This window comes from Bos grunniens, chromosome 3, assembly GCF_055505025.1.
Source record: "Bos grunniens cultivar Pamir isolate PY7600 chromosome 3, Bosgru_T2T1.0, whole genome shotgun sequence".
In the NCBI taxonomy this organism is placed as follows: Eukaryota; Metazoa; Chordata; class Mammalia; order Artiodactyla; family Bovidae; genus Bos; species Bos grunniens.
The window spans coordinates 4,382,833-4,400,141 of NC_141167.1; the positions used below are offsets into that span (position 1 = coordinate 4,382,833).

The following is a 17,309-nucleotide window of genomic DNA, read 5'->3' on the forward strand; positions in this document are numbered from 1 at the left end:
TGTGTCACCGTCAGGTGATTGAGTGAATGAGTGAGAACAGCTCTGGACCTAATCGGAGGCCCCTGCGAGGGGGCTTTGGAAAGAAGGACCAGTGTGTTTCCAGGCTGGAAGCTCTCTGCACTTAAGTTAGCCGTGGAGCGAAGTGGCCACTCTGGTCCTCGGTGGGCCTGTTACCCTCACCTCCAGGGAGGGCTCCAGGCCAGCCAGGACCGCCTCCCCCCAAGGCTAGGAACTCACAGCGACCTCCCGTTTACTTTGTGAATAAGGAGGACTGCACATCACAAAGGACCGACCCTCTTCCACGTACAGGCGTCTTTAATCATTTCCAGCACTGAATTGAGGAGCTGCCTATTTGAAGCAGCTTTCATTCGGAGAAGGAGGATTGCCTCCATCGTTTCCACAAACCCCAGCACGCTGCCAAAGCCCAAGTCATCTGGATCAACGCAGAAGCCAATTCTGAAAGTCCCCCTGGAGCAGCCATGGGCCAGCTTGTGGGCAACATGGCCCCTGCGGGGACTGAGACCCTGTGGGGTCAGTGGGGATGGGATCAAAGCTCGTGGTGCAGAATCCATAAGCCGTGGTGAGACAGTCAGGTTGGAAGAAAATCTTAGCGGGCAAGGCTCTTGGGCATCACAGATTCACCATCTCCTTTCAGTTGCCACTGAACACAAGCACCAAGCATTTGCGAGAGGGAAGTGAAAGCTGACCTGAAGTCACCTCAGAAAGCATTAGAGGGTCACGAGGTGGCTTCCAGCCCAGAGGGAGGCTGCTTCACCCTCGGGGCTCCACTCTGCAAAATGGGCTGCTCTGATGGTCAACCAGGTCCCCGTGAGGCCCCCAGCCACGCCTGGGAGGGGGGATGCGGTTACTGTGCCCAAGGCAGCTGCAGAGGGTCCCAGGGGGCTCCCCTTAAAGCTGGACCTCACTCTGACTTCCAGATTGTCCGAGGTGGAGGAGGACTCGGAGCTCGTCTACGGACAAACGGCAGGTGGCCGGTGGGCGTCACCAGCTGGTCCTTTGCCCCAGTGGATCCCACCACAGTGAGCGGCAGTGCCAGGCTGGAGCCCAGCCTTCTGCCCGCCCGTCCAGAGTGCCTGACACCTGGGCTGTAGTAGACACCACCTGCTCCCCCTGCACGCTCTGTTCTCAACCACAGGGTCGTGTCTCCCAGCTTGCAAAGCATGGGTGTACTTGAAGACGGGGTGTGTGTGTAAGGAGACCTGACAGCCTGCCCCTCTTCTTGTTCAGAGAGACAAGAGTCCAGTCACTGTAAGGAGATCTGACAGCCTGTCCCCCTTCTCGTTCAGAGAGACAAGAGTCCAGTCACTTGTCCCGACGTCCAGGAGCACTCACACATCCGGCAACGCTCAGGCAGACACACTCAGGAGTACACAGACAGCCGGGGCGGTCACTGCGTCCTCTCCTGTCCATGCCGGTCATGAAAGCAGCATTAGGAAGCCAGCACGGAGGGGGTAAAAAATCACACTGAGGAAGATTTTTGTGCTCTTCAGAAAGCTTAAACCACAGCGCCCTGGAGGAAAGACGTACAGCCTAGATGCATCTTACGAATCAGAGCAGCCTCGGACCAGGGGGCCTTGGAGGTGGTCTGTGAACTTGGGTGAAGAGCTGACGATCTGAGGACGGCTGTCAGCTCGTGGGCGGGTTTCCAGCACGGGCCGGGGTCTCTTCTTCCTCCACTGGGCTGTGTGCAGCGGAAAGCATGGGGCATGAGCGGGGACGCGGTGACCGAGGCGGAGGGGAAGAGGGTGGGTGTCCCGTTCAGGCGAACCTCTCCTCTTAGGGCTGGTGGGTCATCACGGGTTTCTGTGAAGCACAAACACACATGGACACACCATATGCACAAGTGGGTGTGAGATACACAGCTGTACACGTAGGCACACACAGGCACAGAAACTCACAGGCGAGGACAGAGGATCATGGAGACACACAGGTGTGCACACGAGTAAAGACGCGCTTAGCTATATGAGTGTGTGCACATAAAAACACACGGGCATGAGCACAGACGCACACACACACACGCAGGAGGGCACACAGCTGCACACACAAACCCACGGACCTGCGGTCAGAAGGCATCGGTCAACCCCCTGCCGGTTTTTCACTCAACCCCTCTCTGCCTCCTTCTCCCCAGCTATGAATTTGGGTCCATGACACTGGCCCTCAGCAAATGGGCTGTGAAGATGCAAAGTATTTTGACAACTGGAAGCGCTGAAACACAGGAAGGTGTGTTCTCATTTGGAAGCACCTAGATTTTCAGGGCCCCACTGGCGATTTCATTATCAGTCTCCTGCAGCGAATGGCCCTGCTCTGGCCACGGCCCGGGTGGCCTTTGCCCGGCTCACGTGGGGCCGGGCGGGGAGCCTTGTCTGGGCTGGGGCTGATGCTGGCTGTGTCGGACCCGTGGGCCCCACCTGCCTGCCCGTCTCCCAGCCCCAGGCATCAGCAGTGAGTGTTGTGAAATCCTTTGAAATCCGTTTAAAGATGGAGTCCGTGGAAATAACAGAGCGGGCTTCTCGGATAGCCAAGGCATCGGCTCAGACTTGCGTAACCGGGATGAAGTCAGAATTGTTGCTGGGTGGTTGCAGCTGGCAGGTGTGGTGTGGGTGTGGACAGCGGTGGGGATCCAGGGTGTTGGGACCCTGATGGTGGCCACTGAGGCCTCCTGCCCATCCCTGGGCTGTGGGCGTGACTCTGGTCCCTCGAGGTCGGCTTTCTCACACTGTGACAGCACCGTGTGTGTGTGTGGACCACTGTGGGGGCCCCAGGAAGGCAGCACCTCCATCAGAGAACCCGGCGCTTCCCCCAGGATCTCGTGCGGCTGGAAACACCAGGGACCGTGGTGTAGGAGAAGGCCTGACAGAGGTGCTCCTGCAGGCGTCAAGGCCACAGCCGCTCCCGGGCCAGCCTGATGCTCCCTGGGCTTGGGGAGGAACCCCAGGCTCCTTCTGCATGGAGGTCCCTCCCAGAGAAGGAGGGGCACAGCGCCGACCCCAGCATCTGCACTGGTGGCTCAGCTGCACGACCTTTAGGCATGAGGGGCTGGGCGGGGAGTCCCCACTGCCTCATGGGCTGTCCCGGATCCCAAGCCCAGACCCCCGGGGGGGTGACGCCCCTCAATCAGCCTGACACTGGGGTACCTTTAGATATGTTTTCCATTTTCCTATAGATCTTTTGTTGATCTTACTTTGCTTGTGAGTTTATCCCAGTTCTTTACTTGGAAGACTTCACGTGTCAGCCGGACAGGTCACAGAATTTTAAAAGCCCCAGTGAACAGAGAACACTCACTGCAAAGCTGTGGTTGGCTGCTCTCTTCCTGCCGTTGGGGTTTCTCTGGGTCAGGGACCCACGGTACATGGACTTCCGACTGAAGGAGTCATCATCTTTGTCTTTGGGGAAGACAGAAGGGGGCTTGTTTACTAATCACATGCTTACCTCAAACAAGCGTCTTTGCCTCCTAAGAAATTTTAAAAGGAGCATGAAAACAAATGCACCATCCAGGACGAATGCCGTCCTTGTCACCACCAAGACATCAAGAAACTGTGTCCCACGCTCTGTGTGAGGTCTGGAGCTGAGCACCGTGCGAGCGCGTGCCTGCTCAGTGATGTCTGACTCTTTGACACTCCGTGGGCTGTAGCCCCCCAGGCTCTTCTGTCCATGGGACTTTCCACGCAAGAAATACTGGAGTGGCTTGCCATTTCCTTCTCCAGGGGATCTTCCCAACCCAGGGATCGAACCTGCATCTCCTGTGACTCCCGCACTGGCAGGCCGATTGTTTACCACTGGCACCACACTGTGTCCGTACAAATCGTATCACAGACACAGACACCACACCTCCACTTCTACGTGCTTAAAGTAGCAAATTCCAGGGGTCCAGGCGTCAGCTCCCTGCAACAGTCCCGGGGGGTGGCCAGGGACACTGGGGTGTCCTGTGGGTGTCAGGGCATGAGACGCTGGGTCCTCTGGCTTACTTAGAAATCTGGGGCCCTGATCGGTCATTTTCACGCTCTCTTAGGCCTGGGGAATGAGGGGAGCAAGTGACTTACCTTGGCTTTTGGGGTAATTGCTGAGCTCCCTCCTCACGAGACAGGGCACAGCCTCCACCTAGGAGAATGACAGTCTCTGGGTGTCACTATGTCACTGCGATTGTAGGGGCACCAGAAGCTAAACACAAAGTTCTCATCATTCAAGCAAATTCTGACAAGTGAGGGTAACTGTCTTCTGTTCTTTGGCAATATTAGAACTTTAAAGTACTAAAATGCATGTTATCAATAAATCACCAAATACCAGAATATAAAAGAGATGTATGCCTTTTGGAGAACTGCACATTTTGGGAAGGGATTCTCAAGAGTCTGTGGTCTTGGAGAAGACTCTTGAGAATCCCTTGGACTGCAAGAAGATCCAATCAGTCCATCCTAAGGGAAATCGATCCTGAATGTTCATTGGAAGGACTGATGCTGAAGCTGAAACTCCAATACTTTGGCCACCTGATGCAAAGAACTGACTCACTGGAAAAGACCGTGATGCTGGGAAAGACTGAAGGCAGGAGGAGAAGGGGACGACAGAGGATGAGATGGTTGGATGGCATCACCAACTCAATGGACATGAGTTTGAGTAAACTCCGGGAGATGGTGAAGGACAGGGAGGCCTGGTGTGCTGCAGTCCATGGGGTCACAGAGTCGGACATGACCGAGCGACCGAACAACAATGATACATGCCCAGCACCCACGGTTGCTGACTCACACCTTCCCTTCCCTCGCCCTTTCCTGTCGCTCAACTCTCTACTCCGGGACAATTCTTTCCCCTTCCTCAGGGGGAAGTGAGAGCCAAACAGCCTGACTTCCCGGGAAGTCCTGCCAATGCCGGCCCCCTGGGATTCAGCCCAGCTCCTCTGGGGCTGTACCAGGGGCCTGGCCATGGACGCCTCCAGGGCCGGGCATCCCGGGACACGTCAGGGAGGTCTGGCCCCAGGAGAGGCTGGGGTTGGGGCCAGGGGTCCTGCCTGAGACCCTCTAGCTCGGTGGTCTGTGTGGTCTCCTCCCTGACCCCCAGTCTCCCCATCACTGCAACGGGGGTGGCATCCGCCCCGGCTCACCGGGTGTTGTAAACCTCAGACGAAGGGATGGAAAAAATACTGTGTTTACTGGGAAGAACGACCCAGCGCTGCTGTCACGGGAAGCAGAAGCGACTAAATGGTCACTCGAGATCCCCAGAAGCTGGCAGGACATGGGGCAGATCCTGCTCTCCGTGGGGCCCTGGGAGGCACTGCCCCCTCCCTCCCACCCCACCCCGTGTCTTCCTGACAGGCAGGCTGAGGGGTGTCACCACCCCCCCCCCCCATCTACCCTTGTGCTGCTGCCTGCACGGAGGCTCTGTGCTCCGTCCCACAGGCTGGATGCGCGGCTCCCAGAGCAGGGCCGTCCCCAGACCCTGTGCCAGTGGACATGCGTCCCCCGTGACCGGTGAGCACGCAGGGGGCACACGTCCAGCACGTGGTCCAGATGCAGGACGGCTCCCCTGTGACCTGCAGTGTCTCCGGGGCTCTGTGTTACCCTGAGCCGGTTGCCCTGCCTGGGGGTCTGCCCGCCTCCTCCCCAGCCCCTACCCCAGCCCTGCCCTCTGTCCCACCCTCCCACTCCCCTGCTGGGTTTTCCCAGCTCCCCTCTCCCCGCCCCCGGTAGACACCCTACCCCAAGCCGTGCCTCTGGGGGAAGCCAGCCTGGGAGACTCGCCAGGCTTCTTAAAGTCTCAATATCTCAGCTCCACCGTCCACCAGCTTGTCCTGCTGCTAGAAAAGTCAGGCCAGTCGTTTACCCTCTCCCACCCCGTCGAGCCTGGGTGCAGTGAACACATACCTCGGCCTCATCCAAAGGGTCTGCGTTTGGATCCTTCAGACTCTGGCCAGATTTCCTGACAAGCCGGGGGAGAAAGATCTGGAGAACAAGGAAGGCGTCTGGGCGTCACGACAGCCTGTCTGACCTCCAGCCGCAGGGCAGGTGAGCGGGACTAAGGACGGACGTGCTCTCTGATACTCGGCCTGAAAGGCTGGGATGGCCTGTCAGCCCTCCAAACACACCACTGCAGTGCTGTGGGGTTCAGCAGGTTAAAGTACGGAATGCCCAGCTGGCTCTGACTTGCAGATCAACCATGAGGGAACACTGTAGTATGCGCAGGCCCCGAAGAGCGCACAGGGTGTACTTATACGAGGAAATGACTTGTTGCACATCTGAAGTTCAGGTTCAACTGGGGTGTCCTGGGGCTGCCCCTGGGGCTCTCCTGGGAGCACCTGTCATTCTTCTGCCAGATTCCCTCACAGTGTGGTCTGCCTGGAGATTCCCGACTTGAATCTGGGAGGAGGATGCCGCTCTCAGGTCTCTGCTGTGGGCGGATCTGCACCCTGACCCTCGATCGCACCCGCTGTGAAGCGGAGCTCTGTTAAGCCTGTCCAGGCCCCCTTACTCTGCCTCCCCTGGGTAAAGTGCTCTTTATGTTAGAATCGGCAGTAACAGATGAAAAAGAATCCCATCCAGGTCACTGATATCAGGGGAGGCGGCTGGTGGGGGCCATTGCTGCCCCAGGCCGCTCCGTGCCCCTCCCAGGGCTCTGGGCATGACCCCCCAGGGCCCCGAAGTCCCTCCACTCACCGGGAGGTTAGACTTCCTCTGGGGCATTCCCGAGGGCCGCACCGTGAGCCCCGCTGCCTGCAAGGCTGCAATCCTGGACTTGATATTCGAAACCTGGAGGAACGACAGATGGACATCACTCGGAAGTCCCTTCTCAATGTCGCGGACCAGGAAGAGCAGCTGCTCTGGCTTCATCAAATTTGCTAACATGATACTCCCCCTAAGATGGGTGTCGCGACCAGGGGCGCTTCCTGGGGACCTCATTTTCACCCATCTTCCATGGTCATTGGAAGGGTCACCCATCCCCAGGGGTGAGGAGAGGGGTTCCAGACATTGTCTGGAGGCTCATCCTTGAGGGTTGGAAGGAAGACGGTAGTGACTAGGGGGAGAGTGGGAGGAGGAAGCTTCCAGGAACAGGAACCAGGGCCCATCAGCTCCATTCAGATGCCTCCTGAGGCCCGCCATCATTCCTGAGGTCCCCAGGGTTCTCTGGAATCGGCCCGCCCCTCACACCTCACTCCTCTAGTGTCAGGGTTTCACTGTTGATCCCTGAACATGCCTCGTTCACACCGCTGCAGGGCCTTTGCACACGCTGCTTTCTTCTTCTTTTCAATCTTTGCTTATTTGTCTGCACCAGGTCCTAGTTGCAGCGTGCAGGACCTGTAGTTGCAGCATGTGGGAGCTAGTTCCCTGACCGGGGATGGAACCCAGGCCCCCTGCATTGGGAGAGCGGAGTCTTAGCCACTGAACCACCAGGGAAGCCCCATGCCTTCTCCCAGTGTTACCCCTTCCTGACCACCCTTCTAAGCGGCCTATCCGAGTACTCCCTTGGGCTCTCCTCTCCTCGTGAACCGAGATGACCTCCTTGGTCATGGACTTGCTCTCTGTCTCCTCCCACTAAGGATGTGAGCTCCACGAAGGCAGGGGCTTGGTCTGAGGTGTTCACTGCTGCATCTGTGTGTCTACATGACACCAGCCACACTCGGGAGGTTGAGGATTGTCTGCCCCACAAGAAGGAATAAGTGAACCCAGAGTTCCCAGGCTAGCTTGCTCCCCATAGCCTGCCCAGCCTGGCAACACACTCCTCTTCCTGGGGATGGAAGGGCACGTGCTGGAGAGAACAGAAGCAGGAATGAATGGGCAGTGGGGGCTGGGTTCCCCCAACTCTGAGGGCTGAACCCCTATTCTCCAGGGTCCCCTGGAGGGGGCAGGCAGAGTAGAGCCCAGGCTCCTTCACTGTCTCTGGAAGCCCCTGCTCCATCCTTTGATCTTTGCACACCACTGACCCACCCCCACCCCCAAACTCAGGCCCTGGACCCAAGCACACAGGGTGACCCTCGGTCAGAATTTGAGCCCTGGGGCCGTCCTAAAATCTAAGCCTCCTTCTGGACAGCCCTCCCAGGACAGGGAGGGGAAAGGTCAGCCTCTTCCTCCCACACTGCCTGTCTCTTGCCGACCTGAAGGGGAACAGGCAGGGCTGGGGTGCTGGGGGTGGATGGAGGGCGGCTCCCACGGACACCCCCAAAGTCCTGCTCTGGAGCTGACAGCGTGGGCTCCGCTATGCGAGCTCTTCAGGGCCCTTCCCCAGCCTTCAGGGCCCCAACCACCTGTCTGGGGCACCCTTCAGTCCCCGAGGAGAAGGGCGTGTCTCTAGGCCATGCACGTTCCAGGCGGCAGGCCAGCCTGGGGACTCCGGCTTCACTTATTCCTTCTCGTGAAGCGAACAGTGCTCCATCTCCTGAGCGGGGCAGGCATCGTGCGGCCAGCCGCCTACCTGGCTCTCCGTCCGCCGCACCTCGCAAGTTGTGGCGGCCACTCGGCCCTCCAGCTCTGCCAGCTCCGCCTCCGTGGTCCTGCTGGGCTGCTCGGGGTCCCCAGGACTCAGCGGGTCCTTTCCCCGGCTGGGCGTTTGGCCTGCAGCCGTGCGGACCTAGGACAGGGAAGCCCCAAGTGTGACCACGGGGCAGAGAGGCCGCAGGGCTCTCACTGACGCACGTCCCGTCCTGACGATGCTTCTCTCTGCACTCCAGGGGCGGCCGGGCACCCGGGGCCCTCAGGGCCCACCAGCGGTTGTGTCTGGGCTGGTGGCTTAGTCACAAACTGCTGATCCCTGGCCCTGCCTCCCCGTCTCCTGCTGAGACCGCTCGGGGGACCTCACCTCCCGGGTGGCCCCAGGGTGGTCCTCGACGGTCTTGCTTCTGCCCATCTCAGCCCCTGGGTCTGCGCCCTCCTCCTCCTCCGCGGATGAGGCCCCTTGGTCACTGATGTGGCTGGTCAACTCCTCCAGCTTTCTCTTGAGGGCCGCCTCTTCTGCGTCGGCATCTGTGGGCTCGTCACCACCTGGATGCTGAAATGGACAAGCGGGTGGGTCTCACTCAGCAGGTCATGTGGAATCACCGTGCTCAGAGGCAGGGCTCCAGGAGGCGCCCCGTCCTCCGCCCCGCTGGGACTCGGCTGGAGCTGTGGTCTCATCCACAACCCACACACGAGCATGGCCAAGGTGCTGCCCACCCCAGCCTCCAGAACCAGGCAGGGTGGGGCGTCCTGAAGATCCTAACAGCATCCAGGCCATTGGAGAGGCACCATTTTGAATAGCTCTCTGTCCCCAAACTGGGTCCCCAAGCTACTTCCCAGGGCTTAGCATCACTGTTAAGGTGCCAAACCAAGATCTCGGCCTGGACTGTTTGGAAGTGCCCAGCAAGTTGACACGTTTTCTGGGTTTTCCTCTGTCTGCTTCATGTTTATACTGAAGTAGGGCTCAGGGATGGGTCCTGAACTTGCATAAGAACAGTGGCATTCACGTGCACTGACCACGGCGTGTCTCTGCCTGCCAGGCTCTGTGCCCACGCCTCCTGTCGGCTTTGCAAGGGGAGTCAGAGTCGCAGATGCCTGCCTGGAGCTGAGACGTGTCCACAGCATATCTGTGACTCTTGTGTGAACATTGCAGGCGTGTTTTCTGTGACACCGTGAGCAGCACCTTTGCCGCGAGTCTCTTCTTGAATCTAGGGCCAGGGAAGTTTGTCATCTGGCTTGGATGAGATTCATACAACCCAGAATGTCTACTTATCTGCCTCAGCTGCTGAGAAACACGGAGGAAAATAGTGCTTGTATCTGGCAATCTCTGCTCCAGGCTCTTATCTGTGTATGTGCTTCTCAAAACTAATTTTCAGGGTGGGATTATTTGGTCAAAATTGTTAAAGTCTCTGTTATAAATGCAGTTGTGATTGCAGCACAAATAGGGGCTGGAATAGAAGGGAACCAACATGTATGGATGTGAGAGTTGGATCATAAAGAAGGCTGAGCCCTGAAGAACTGATGCTTTCAAACTGTGGTGCTGGAGAAGACTCTTGAGAGTCTCTTGGACTGCAAGGAGATCCAACCAGCCCATCCTAAAGGAGATCAGCCGTGAATATTCATTGGAAGGACTGATGCTGAAGCTGAAACTCCAGTACTTTGGCCACCTGGTGCGAAGAGCTGACTCATTTGAAAAGACCCTGATGCTGGGAAAGATTGAAGGTAGAGGAGAAGGGGACGACAGAGGATGAGATGGTTGGATGGCATCATTGACTCAACGGACATGAGTTTGAGTAAACTCTGGGAATTGGTGATGGACAGGGAGGCCTGGCGTGCTGCAGTCTGTGGGGTCGCAGAGAGTCAGACGGGACTGAACTGAAATGACTGAGACTGCACCCCTGCATGCCTCTGAGTTTCCTGCACCTTCTGCTGGGCCCACTGAGGCACAGGCTCTAGGTACAGCTGATGGCAGGGGGCCTGATGGGGCAGGGGACTCCACTCGCACCACCACCGCCCCCACCCCAGCTCTCTAAGCACCATGCATAAGCTCACAACCCAGGAAATCTCAAGAGATCTGGGTGGGTGCCTCAACCTCCCTTAACAAAGGGGCTTCAGCTCTCTCTCCTTACTTGGCTGGGACCTTCCTGGCCCCTGCCTGGCCCCTGGGGGTCACCTGGCTCCAGAAGCATGACTGTATCAGCAGGAAATCCACAGCTGACACCTGCATATCCGCTCACAGATCTGGAGCAGAGGGTGGGACTCAGTGGTTGGAAGATGGAGTCGCACCCGCCATCAGGACACTGACACCCACCACCCTGGGAGCTCCAGACGCCAGGCAGTGGAAGGAGAGCTAAGCGCGCCATCGGGGACATGGGCTGGGAAGGGAACTGGGAGGCCTCTGTTCTGACCAGAGGGCTCTGGGGCGCCAAGCTGCAGCAGGAGCAGGCAGCAGGGCCTGGGGAACATGACTAAAGCAGGAAAGGTGACACGTTCGGTGTCACTGCCGTGGGCAGTGGACACGTCACCACTGATCGTGAGCCATACAGGAAGGTGGGAATTGATTGCGCCAGCCTGATGGAACGAAACGGCCAGTGCCCTGGGTCACCGTGGGCCAGGAGGCACCAAGGTAACGACCTGAAGTGACTCAGTGTACGGCTTCCTCGTCCCTGAGTCACCAGCTCTTGAATCTTGAGTCACAGTCTATTAGCTCCCAGGCTGGGACAGAGGAAATCAATTCTTCCATTTCCCTGCGAGCCCAGCAGATGTATCTTTCCTGCCATTATCTTGTCCGTGGGCCGCCTTGTCTTAAGAGGCAAATGGCGCCAGCGGGCTGGGAAGACTCTTCCGCGTAGTTTCGTAGGTAATTAATTAGTTTGATCTTCACAGCAGCAAGGGCCCTGAGTGGGCAAGTCTGCCCAGAGAAGAACACGAGCTGAGAAACTTAAGCATGAAGGTTTCAGGCAGGAGGGGCCCTGCCGTCACCTCAAGTGGCTGCTGGCAACTGGAACCAGCTCTGGTCGCACGCTGTGTCATCTGAGAAGCAACAATCAATCCCTGGCGGGGCGGGGCGGGGTGCTCAGGGGACAGCCTTGTGTCCCCAGGGAGCATGGCTGGCCTGGAACACGTGGCCAGAGGGTAAGAGCTGAACCAACCAGAGCCCAACACAGGCACAGTGAAATGTCACATCCAGAGTGAAACAGAAGGAAGCACACCCATGATGAGAATCAGGAAGTTCTCATCCTGACAGAGAGGGGCTGGGGGGCAGCGTGGAGCCACAGGGAGGCCACAGTCCTCAGTCCAGGAGGTGAGCTTCAGGCTCCACGCTGCTCTCTGGGCGAGGACTCGGCCATCCGCCTCCTGGACGGCACGGACACGATGCACAGAGCACTGTCCTGCTTTTCCACCTGGGATCAAGAGCTGCTGGCCCCATGTGGACTCCCCCCTCCCCCAAGGCACACCTGCCTCTCAGGTGCTCAGGAACTCAACGCTCTTGGCCCTCCCTTCTGCAAGAGCGGGAGTCACTCTGCTCCATGTGAGCTCTGTGTCGAGGTAAATCACACGCTCCCGGGACACACAGGTGGCAACTCGGAATAAACTCCTAGTGTTCTCAGCTCCTTTGCAGCAAAACGTAAACGAACAACTTACAAATACAGTCCAGACAGACACAGGCCGTGGAGGAAAACAACCACTGTCACTTGCTGCTGGTGAGGCCCTTTGTGGGGAAACTGAGTCAGGTCCCCAGCGCTCACCACCCACCACTCGGGGTGGGGTGCGTGCCATGGCGTGCCATCTCAGGGCCTTGGAGCATCCATCCTCAGTACCACTGCACCATCTTCGGCTGCCTCTCGGCATGAACGATTGTTTATACAAAGTCTTTGCTGAGTCCCTCACCCAGAAAGTCCCGACCATGAGTACAGACTCAGACAGACAATAGGTCACAGGAGGACCATTCAGATGGACCCCAACAAAAGATTATTCTTGAGAACTCTTGCCCTCCCACAGGCATGTCTGTGAGACCTGGTTTAGAAGAGCTGCTCTGAGAGGTGGGCGGAGGCAGAGACCTTCCTCCAGGGCCCTGCAGCAGCTCCTCCACGAAGACCCTGTAAGGGTCAGCCCTGGGTCTTCACTGACACTTGGGGATGCTGCTGCCTTGGGAGGTCACTCTTCGTCCTGCCCAACTCCCTGTTCATAAAGATGTGGAGGACACCCTGCAGGCGAAATGTTAGTCGGAGTAAATAAAGTCAAGAGAAAGAAATGGAGAAGAATTCCAGAGACAAGGTACAAGCATGAAATTCAAGGAGGCAAGAAGGATTGGTGTCAGTAGGGCAAATACCGGGATCTGTGTTTTCCTGAAAGTCACTGAAGTTGCTAAATTTAAAACTTGCTGAAAATAGACAGTTTAATTCTAGTCTTCATCCCCTTGTCCCTGGGAACTGGGAACTGCTCTACCAGATGTGTTCTGCAACCCACGGAGGTCTCTGCCTGGGGAGGTCTCTATCTGGGGAGGTCTCTGTCCTGGGGAGGTCTCTGTCTGGGGAGGTCTCTGTATGGGGGAAATCTCTGTCTTGCAGTGGCCTTTCCCTCCACCACCATCCTCCCCCACCCTCCTCTGCCTGGGGAGGTCTCTGCCTAGAGAGGTCTCTGCCTGGGGAGGTCTCTGTCCTGGAGAGGTCTCTGTCTGGGGAGGTCTCTGTCCTGGGGAGGTCTCTGTCCTGGAGAGGTCTCTGTCTGGGGAGGTCTCTGTCCTGGGGAGGTCTCTGCCTGGGGAGGTCTCTGTCTGGGGAGGTCTGTGTACGGGGGAGATCTCTGTCTTGGAGTGGCCTTTCCCTCCACCACCATCCTCCCCCACCCTCCCCCACCCTCCTCTGCCTGGGGAGGTCTCTGCCTGGGGAGGTCTCTGCTTAGAGAGGTCTCTGCCGGGGGAGGTCTCTGCCTGGGGAGGTCTCTGTCTGGGGAGGTCTCTGTCCTGGGGAGGTCTCTGTCCTGGAGAGGTCTCTGCCTGGGGAGGTCTGTCTGGGGAGGTCTCTGCTTAGAGAGGTCTCTGCCGGGGGAGGTCTCTGCTTAGAGAGGTCTCTGCCGGGGGAGGTCTCTGTCTGGGGAGGTCTCTGCCTGGGGAGGTCTCTGCTTAGAGAGGTCTCTGCCGGGGGAGGTCTCTGCCTGGGGAGGTCTCTGCCGGGGGAGGTCTCTGTCTGGGGAGGTCTCTGTCCTGGGGAGGTCTCTGTCCTGGAGAGGTCTCTGCCTGGGGAGGTCTGTCTGGGGAGGTCTCTGTCTGGGGAGATCTCTGTCTTGGAGTGGCCTTTCCCTCCCCCACCATCCTCCCCCACCCCCCAGGGGCCAGCCAGTGACCCCCGGTCTGAATCAAAGCACGCTTCCTTTGTGTCAGCATCTACCCAGCTGTTCCCCAAAGGAAGTGAGACCCCCCCTGGGTCGCACGGCAGAGAGAGACCGCTCTTCCCTGCAGGCCTTCTCAGGGCCTCTCATGCCCTGCTGAGCTCAGGGCAAAGGGTCAGCGACACCTCTCAGGGATGGAGGTGGGAGCAGGAGGAATGCCCGGCCCCGGGTCGGGCGACACCTCCAGGTGGTGTTACAGGAACGAGGGCCAGCGGGCTGAGGGCACGGACTCCGGAGAGGGAGACACGCAGAGCTGAAGCCGCACATCTGCCCCACTGATGCTTTAGCCCAAACCTGACACTGATTCACCAAAGAGCCAAGCAAAGACAGGCTCCTCCTACAAGTCAGGAGCTCCACAGGCCACCTTCCAGAGTACAGTCACGAAGGGCCTGAGGCTGGAAAGGCCCCTCGCCCGTTCCAGGCCGGCTTGGACGGAGGACAGGCCGGCACCCCACCCTCCCTGCTGGAGAAGGGCAGATCTCCTGCTGTCAGCGCTGGGGCAGGGGGCTCAGCGAAGGCCCTACCTGCTGGGCAGCCCTACTTCTCATCCCCAAGGCTCTGGGGAGCAGTTGGTAGCCTGTGACGCCAGGCTGGATGAAGTACAAGCTGGAATCAAGACTGCCGGGAGAAATATCAATAAGCTCAGTTATACAGATGACATCACCCTCATGGCAGAAAGCGAAGAAGAACTAAAGAGCCTCTTGATGAAAGTGAAAGAGGAGAGTGAAAAAGTTGGCTTAAAACTCAGCATTCAGAAAATGAAGATCATGGCATCTGGTCCCATCACTTCATGGCAAATAGATGGAGAAATAATGGAAATAGTGAGAGACTTTATTTTTTAGGGCTCCAAAATCACTGCAGATGGTGATTGCAGCCATGAAATTAAAAGATGTTTGCTCCTTGGAAGAAAAGCTATGACCAACATAGATAGCATATTTAAAAGCAGAGAATTACTTTGCCAACAAAGGTCCCTCTAGTCAAAACTATGGTTTTTCCAATAGTCATGTATGGATGTGAGAGTTGGACTATAAAAAAAGCTGAGAGCTGAAGAACCAATGCTTTTGAACTGTGGTATTGGAGAAGACTCTTGAGAGTCCCTTGGACTGCAAGGAGATCCAACCAGTCCATCCTAAAGGAAATCAGTCCTGAATAATCATTGGAAGGACTGATGCTGAAGCTGAAACTCCAATCCTTTGGTCACCTGATTCGAAGAGCTGACTCACTGGAAAAGACCCTAATGCTGGACAAAATTGAAGGCAGGAGGAGAAGGGGATGACAGGCTGAGATGGTTGTATGGCATCACCGACTTAATGGACATGAGTTTGAGCAAGCTCCAGGCCAACTCCTGATGGAAAGGGAAGCCTGGCATGCTGCAGTCCATGGGTTTCAAACAGTTGGGCATGACTGAGAGACTGAACTGAACTGAAAGGCTTTGGAATAACAGGCTGCTTCTTCCTCTTGTGAAATATATACATATGTCTTAAGATCCCCAACCACTGATCGAACCCGAGTCCCCTGCAGTGGAAGGTCAGAGTCCTAACCCCTGGACACCCAGGGAATTCCCTAAAGACACAATACTTGATAAAGTATAAAATAGATATTTTCATTACAGGGGATCAAGTACTGATACCTGCTGTAACGTGATCAACCTCAAGAACACTGCTCTCAGTGAGAGAAGCCAGGAACAAAAGGTCACAGATTGTACGATCGCATTTATGTGGACTGTCCAGAAGAGGCAAACCCGCAGAGACAGGAAGCAGGCCGGTGTTTGTGGGGCGGGAGGGTACAAGCTTCCCTTTGTCGTGACAAAGACGGATTGGAGCTGACAGAGGTGGCGTTTGCACCACCTTGTGAATCTGCTAGATGCAGATTGGTTATTTTGCTAAATGTTCATTCTGCTAAATGCGTCGTTTATTTTATTTTTAGAATTTTATTTATTTATTTGGCTGTGCCGGGTCTTCACTGCTGCACGGGCTTTTCTCTAGTTGCTGTTCCCGGGCTCCAGAGCACAGGCTCAGTATTTGTGGCCCATGGGCTTAGTAGCTCCATAGCACGTGGAATCCTCCCAGACCAGGGATGGAACCCGTGTCTCCTGCACTGGCAGGCGGATTCTTCACTACCGAGCCACCAGGAAAGCTCTGGACTGCTCACTTTAAAATGGTTAATTGTGTGCTATGTGAATTTCATGTCAATAAAAAATATATTTTGAAGACACCGCATCTCTGTTATGTGGGCTTGCCAATCTTGTAGTTTAAAAGTTCTGAAAGCTTTAAGCTCTCAGAGGTGAACTGACGTTAAGGTAAAAAGACCTCAGACCCAAAGAAGCAACCAGAATGTGTTCTTTCCGTCCCCCTTTACCTGGCTCTCAGAGGCAGTCCAGCCTTTCTGTCTGGGATGGTGAGAGGCCACTCTCTGAATCCAGATGCTTTCTTCATCCGAGGTGTCCACGTCGGCCAGATACTGGGAGGGCAGCTGCTCATTCCTGAGGATGTTTGTCCCTTTGGAGTGAGAATGGGGTTGTGTTATGTGGGGTGAAAAACTGAAGGTCAGTGGGCATTTTATCCAATGAAGAAAAATGAGAGATCAAAGACAATGGAGACATGGTTCTACTCCACTGACGATACGGGGCTGAAGATCCCTCAACTGAGATAAGAAGGGAGCGGAGTCCTTGTCCCCCTACGAGGAACTTTGGGGACAGAAGCCCCTGGCCCGGCCGGCACTCACTGGGGGCTCCAAGCATTGGAAGCTAGGTGGTGCCTGGTGTGACAGACGTGGGTCCCGGCAAGTTTCCACGCGTGGGCATGACTTTTGGAAGTCTTTCCACCTTAGTCTCTGGGGCTGGCTTTCCTGCCAGACTAGTGATTCCCAGACTCATGGGCATGGGTCACCGATGGTGTCACTTCAGAGGCTTATTCCTGGGCCCTGGTGGTGGCAGATTCCCCAAGTCCTCACCAGAAAGTACCCTCCAAGCTCTGGGTTGGCCTGGAGCGCACCATACACAGCCATGCTGGGACAGGGAGGGGGCGAGCTTGCGTGGGAGGACACACAGGAGCCCATGTCCCGGGAGTCAGCGTCCACAAGCTGCTCTTGTGTCTGACCTGCCGCAGGGCTCTGCCGACACCCTGCATGGCCTGGGGGCGGGGCTCTGAGCTCGGATGAGCCTCCGGCCCTAATGACCCTGTGGTTGCAGCCCAGAAGACCTGTGCTGAGGACCTGGGGAAGCCGTGCCAGACACCTGGCCCCTGTGGGCTTGTCAATGTGTGTAGCTTTAAGCCAGTACGTTTGTGATAAGTTGTTACTCGGCAATAGCTAACAGATACAACCATCCCATTTAAAGTCCCCAACAGTGTGGTGAGTTAGGTGCTGGCCCTGGTTTACAATGAGGACACTGAGCCCGGTGGTTAAGGGGTTTGATCAAGCACACACCGTACTCCTTTAAAGCTCAGACCTTGTGACTTGTCTGATACATTTATTGAGACGGCACTA

At 56.7% G+C, this 17,309-nt stretch overlaps 1 protein-coding gene across 13 annotated transcripts in view; it reads right to left on the reverse strand.

Annotated features, from left to right (window-relative positions):
* Positions 1–297: 297 nt before the first annotated feature.
* Positions 298–17,309, reverse strand: part of MLPH (melanophilin) — a 46,003-nt gene continuing 28,991 nt past the window's right edge. For 5 of the 13 annotated variants that reach the window (XM_086376328.1, XM_086376309.1, XM_086376298.1 and 2 more), the window contains 7 exons: positions 16,182–16,321; positions 8,797–8,985; positions 8,413–8,568; positions 6,660–6,752; positions 5,871–5,948; positions 4,062–4,119; positions 1,496–1,824 (listed from right to left, as the gene is read on the reverse strand). In XM_086376328.1, coding sequence (XP_086232454.1) covers positions 1,517–1,824; positions 4,062–4,119; positions 5,871–5,948; positions 6,660–6,752; positions 8,413–8,568; positions 8,797–8,985; positions 16,182–16,321 — 1,022 coding nt within the window. In that variant the 3' untranslated portion in view covers positions 1,496–1,516. Of the gene's footprint in view, positions 1,825–3,303; positions 3,405–4,061; positions 4,120–5,870; positions 5,949–6,659; positions 6,753–7,197; positions 7,640–8,412; positions 8,569–8,796; positions 8,986–16,181; positions 16,322–17,309 lie in introns of all 13 variants that reach the window. The other 8 variants (XR_015154896.1, XR_015154895.1, XR_015154894.1 and 5 more) reach the window with 2 other exon arrangements.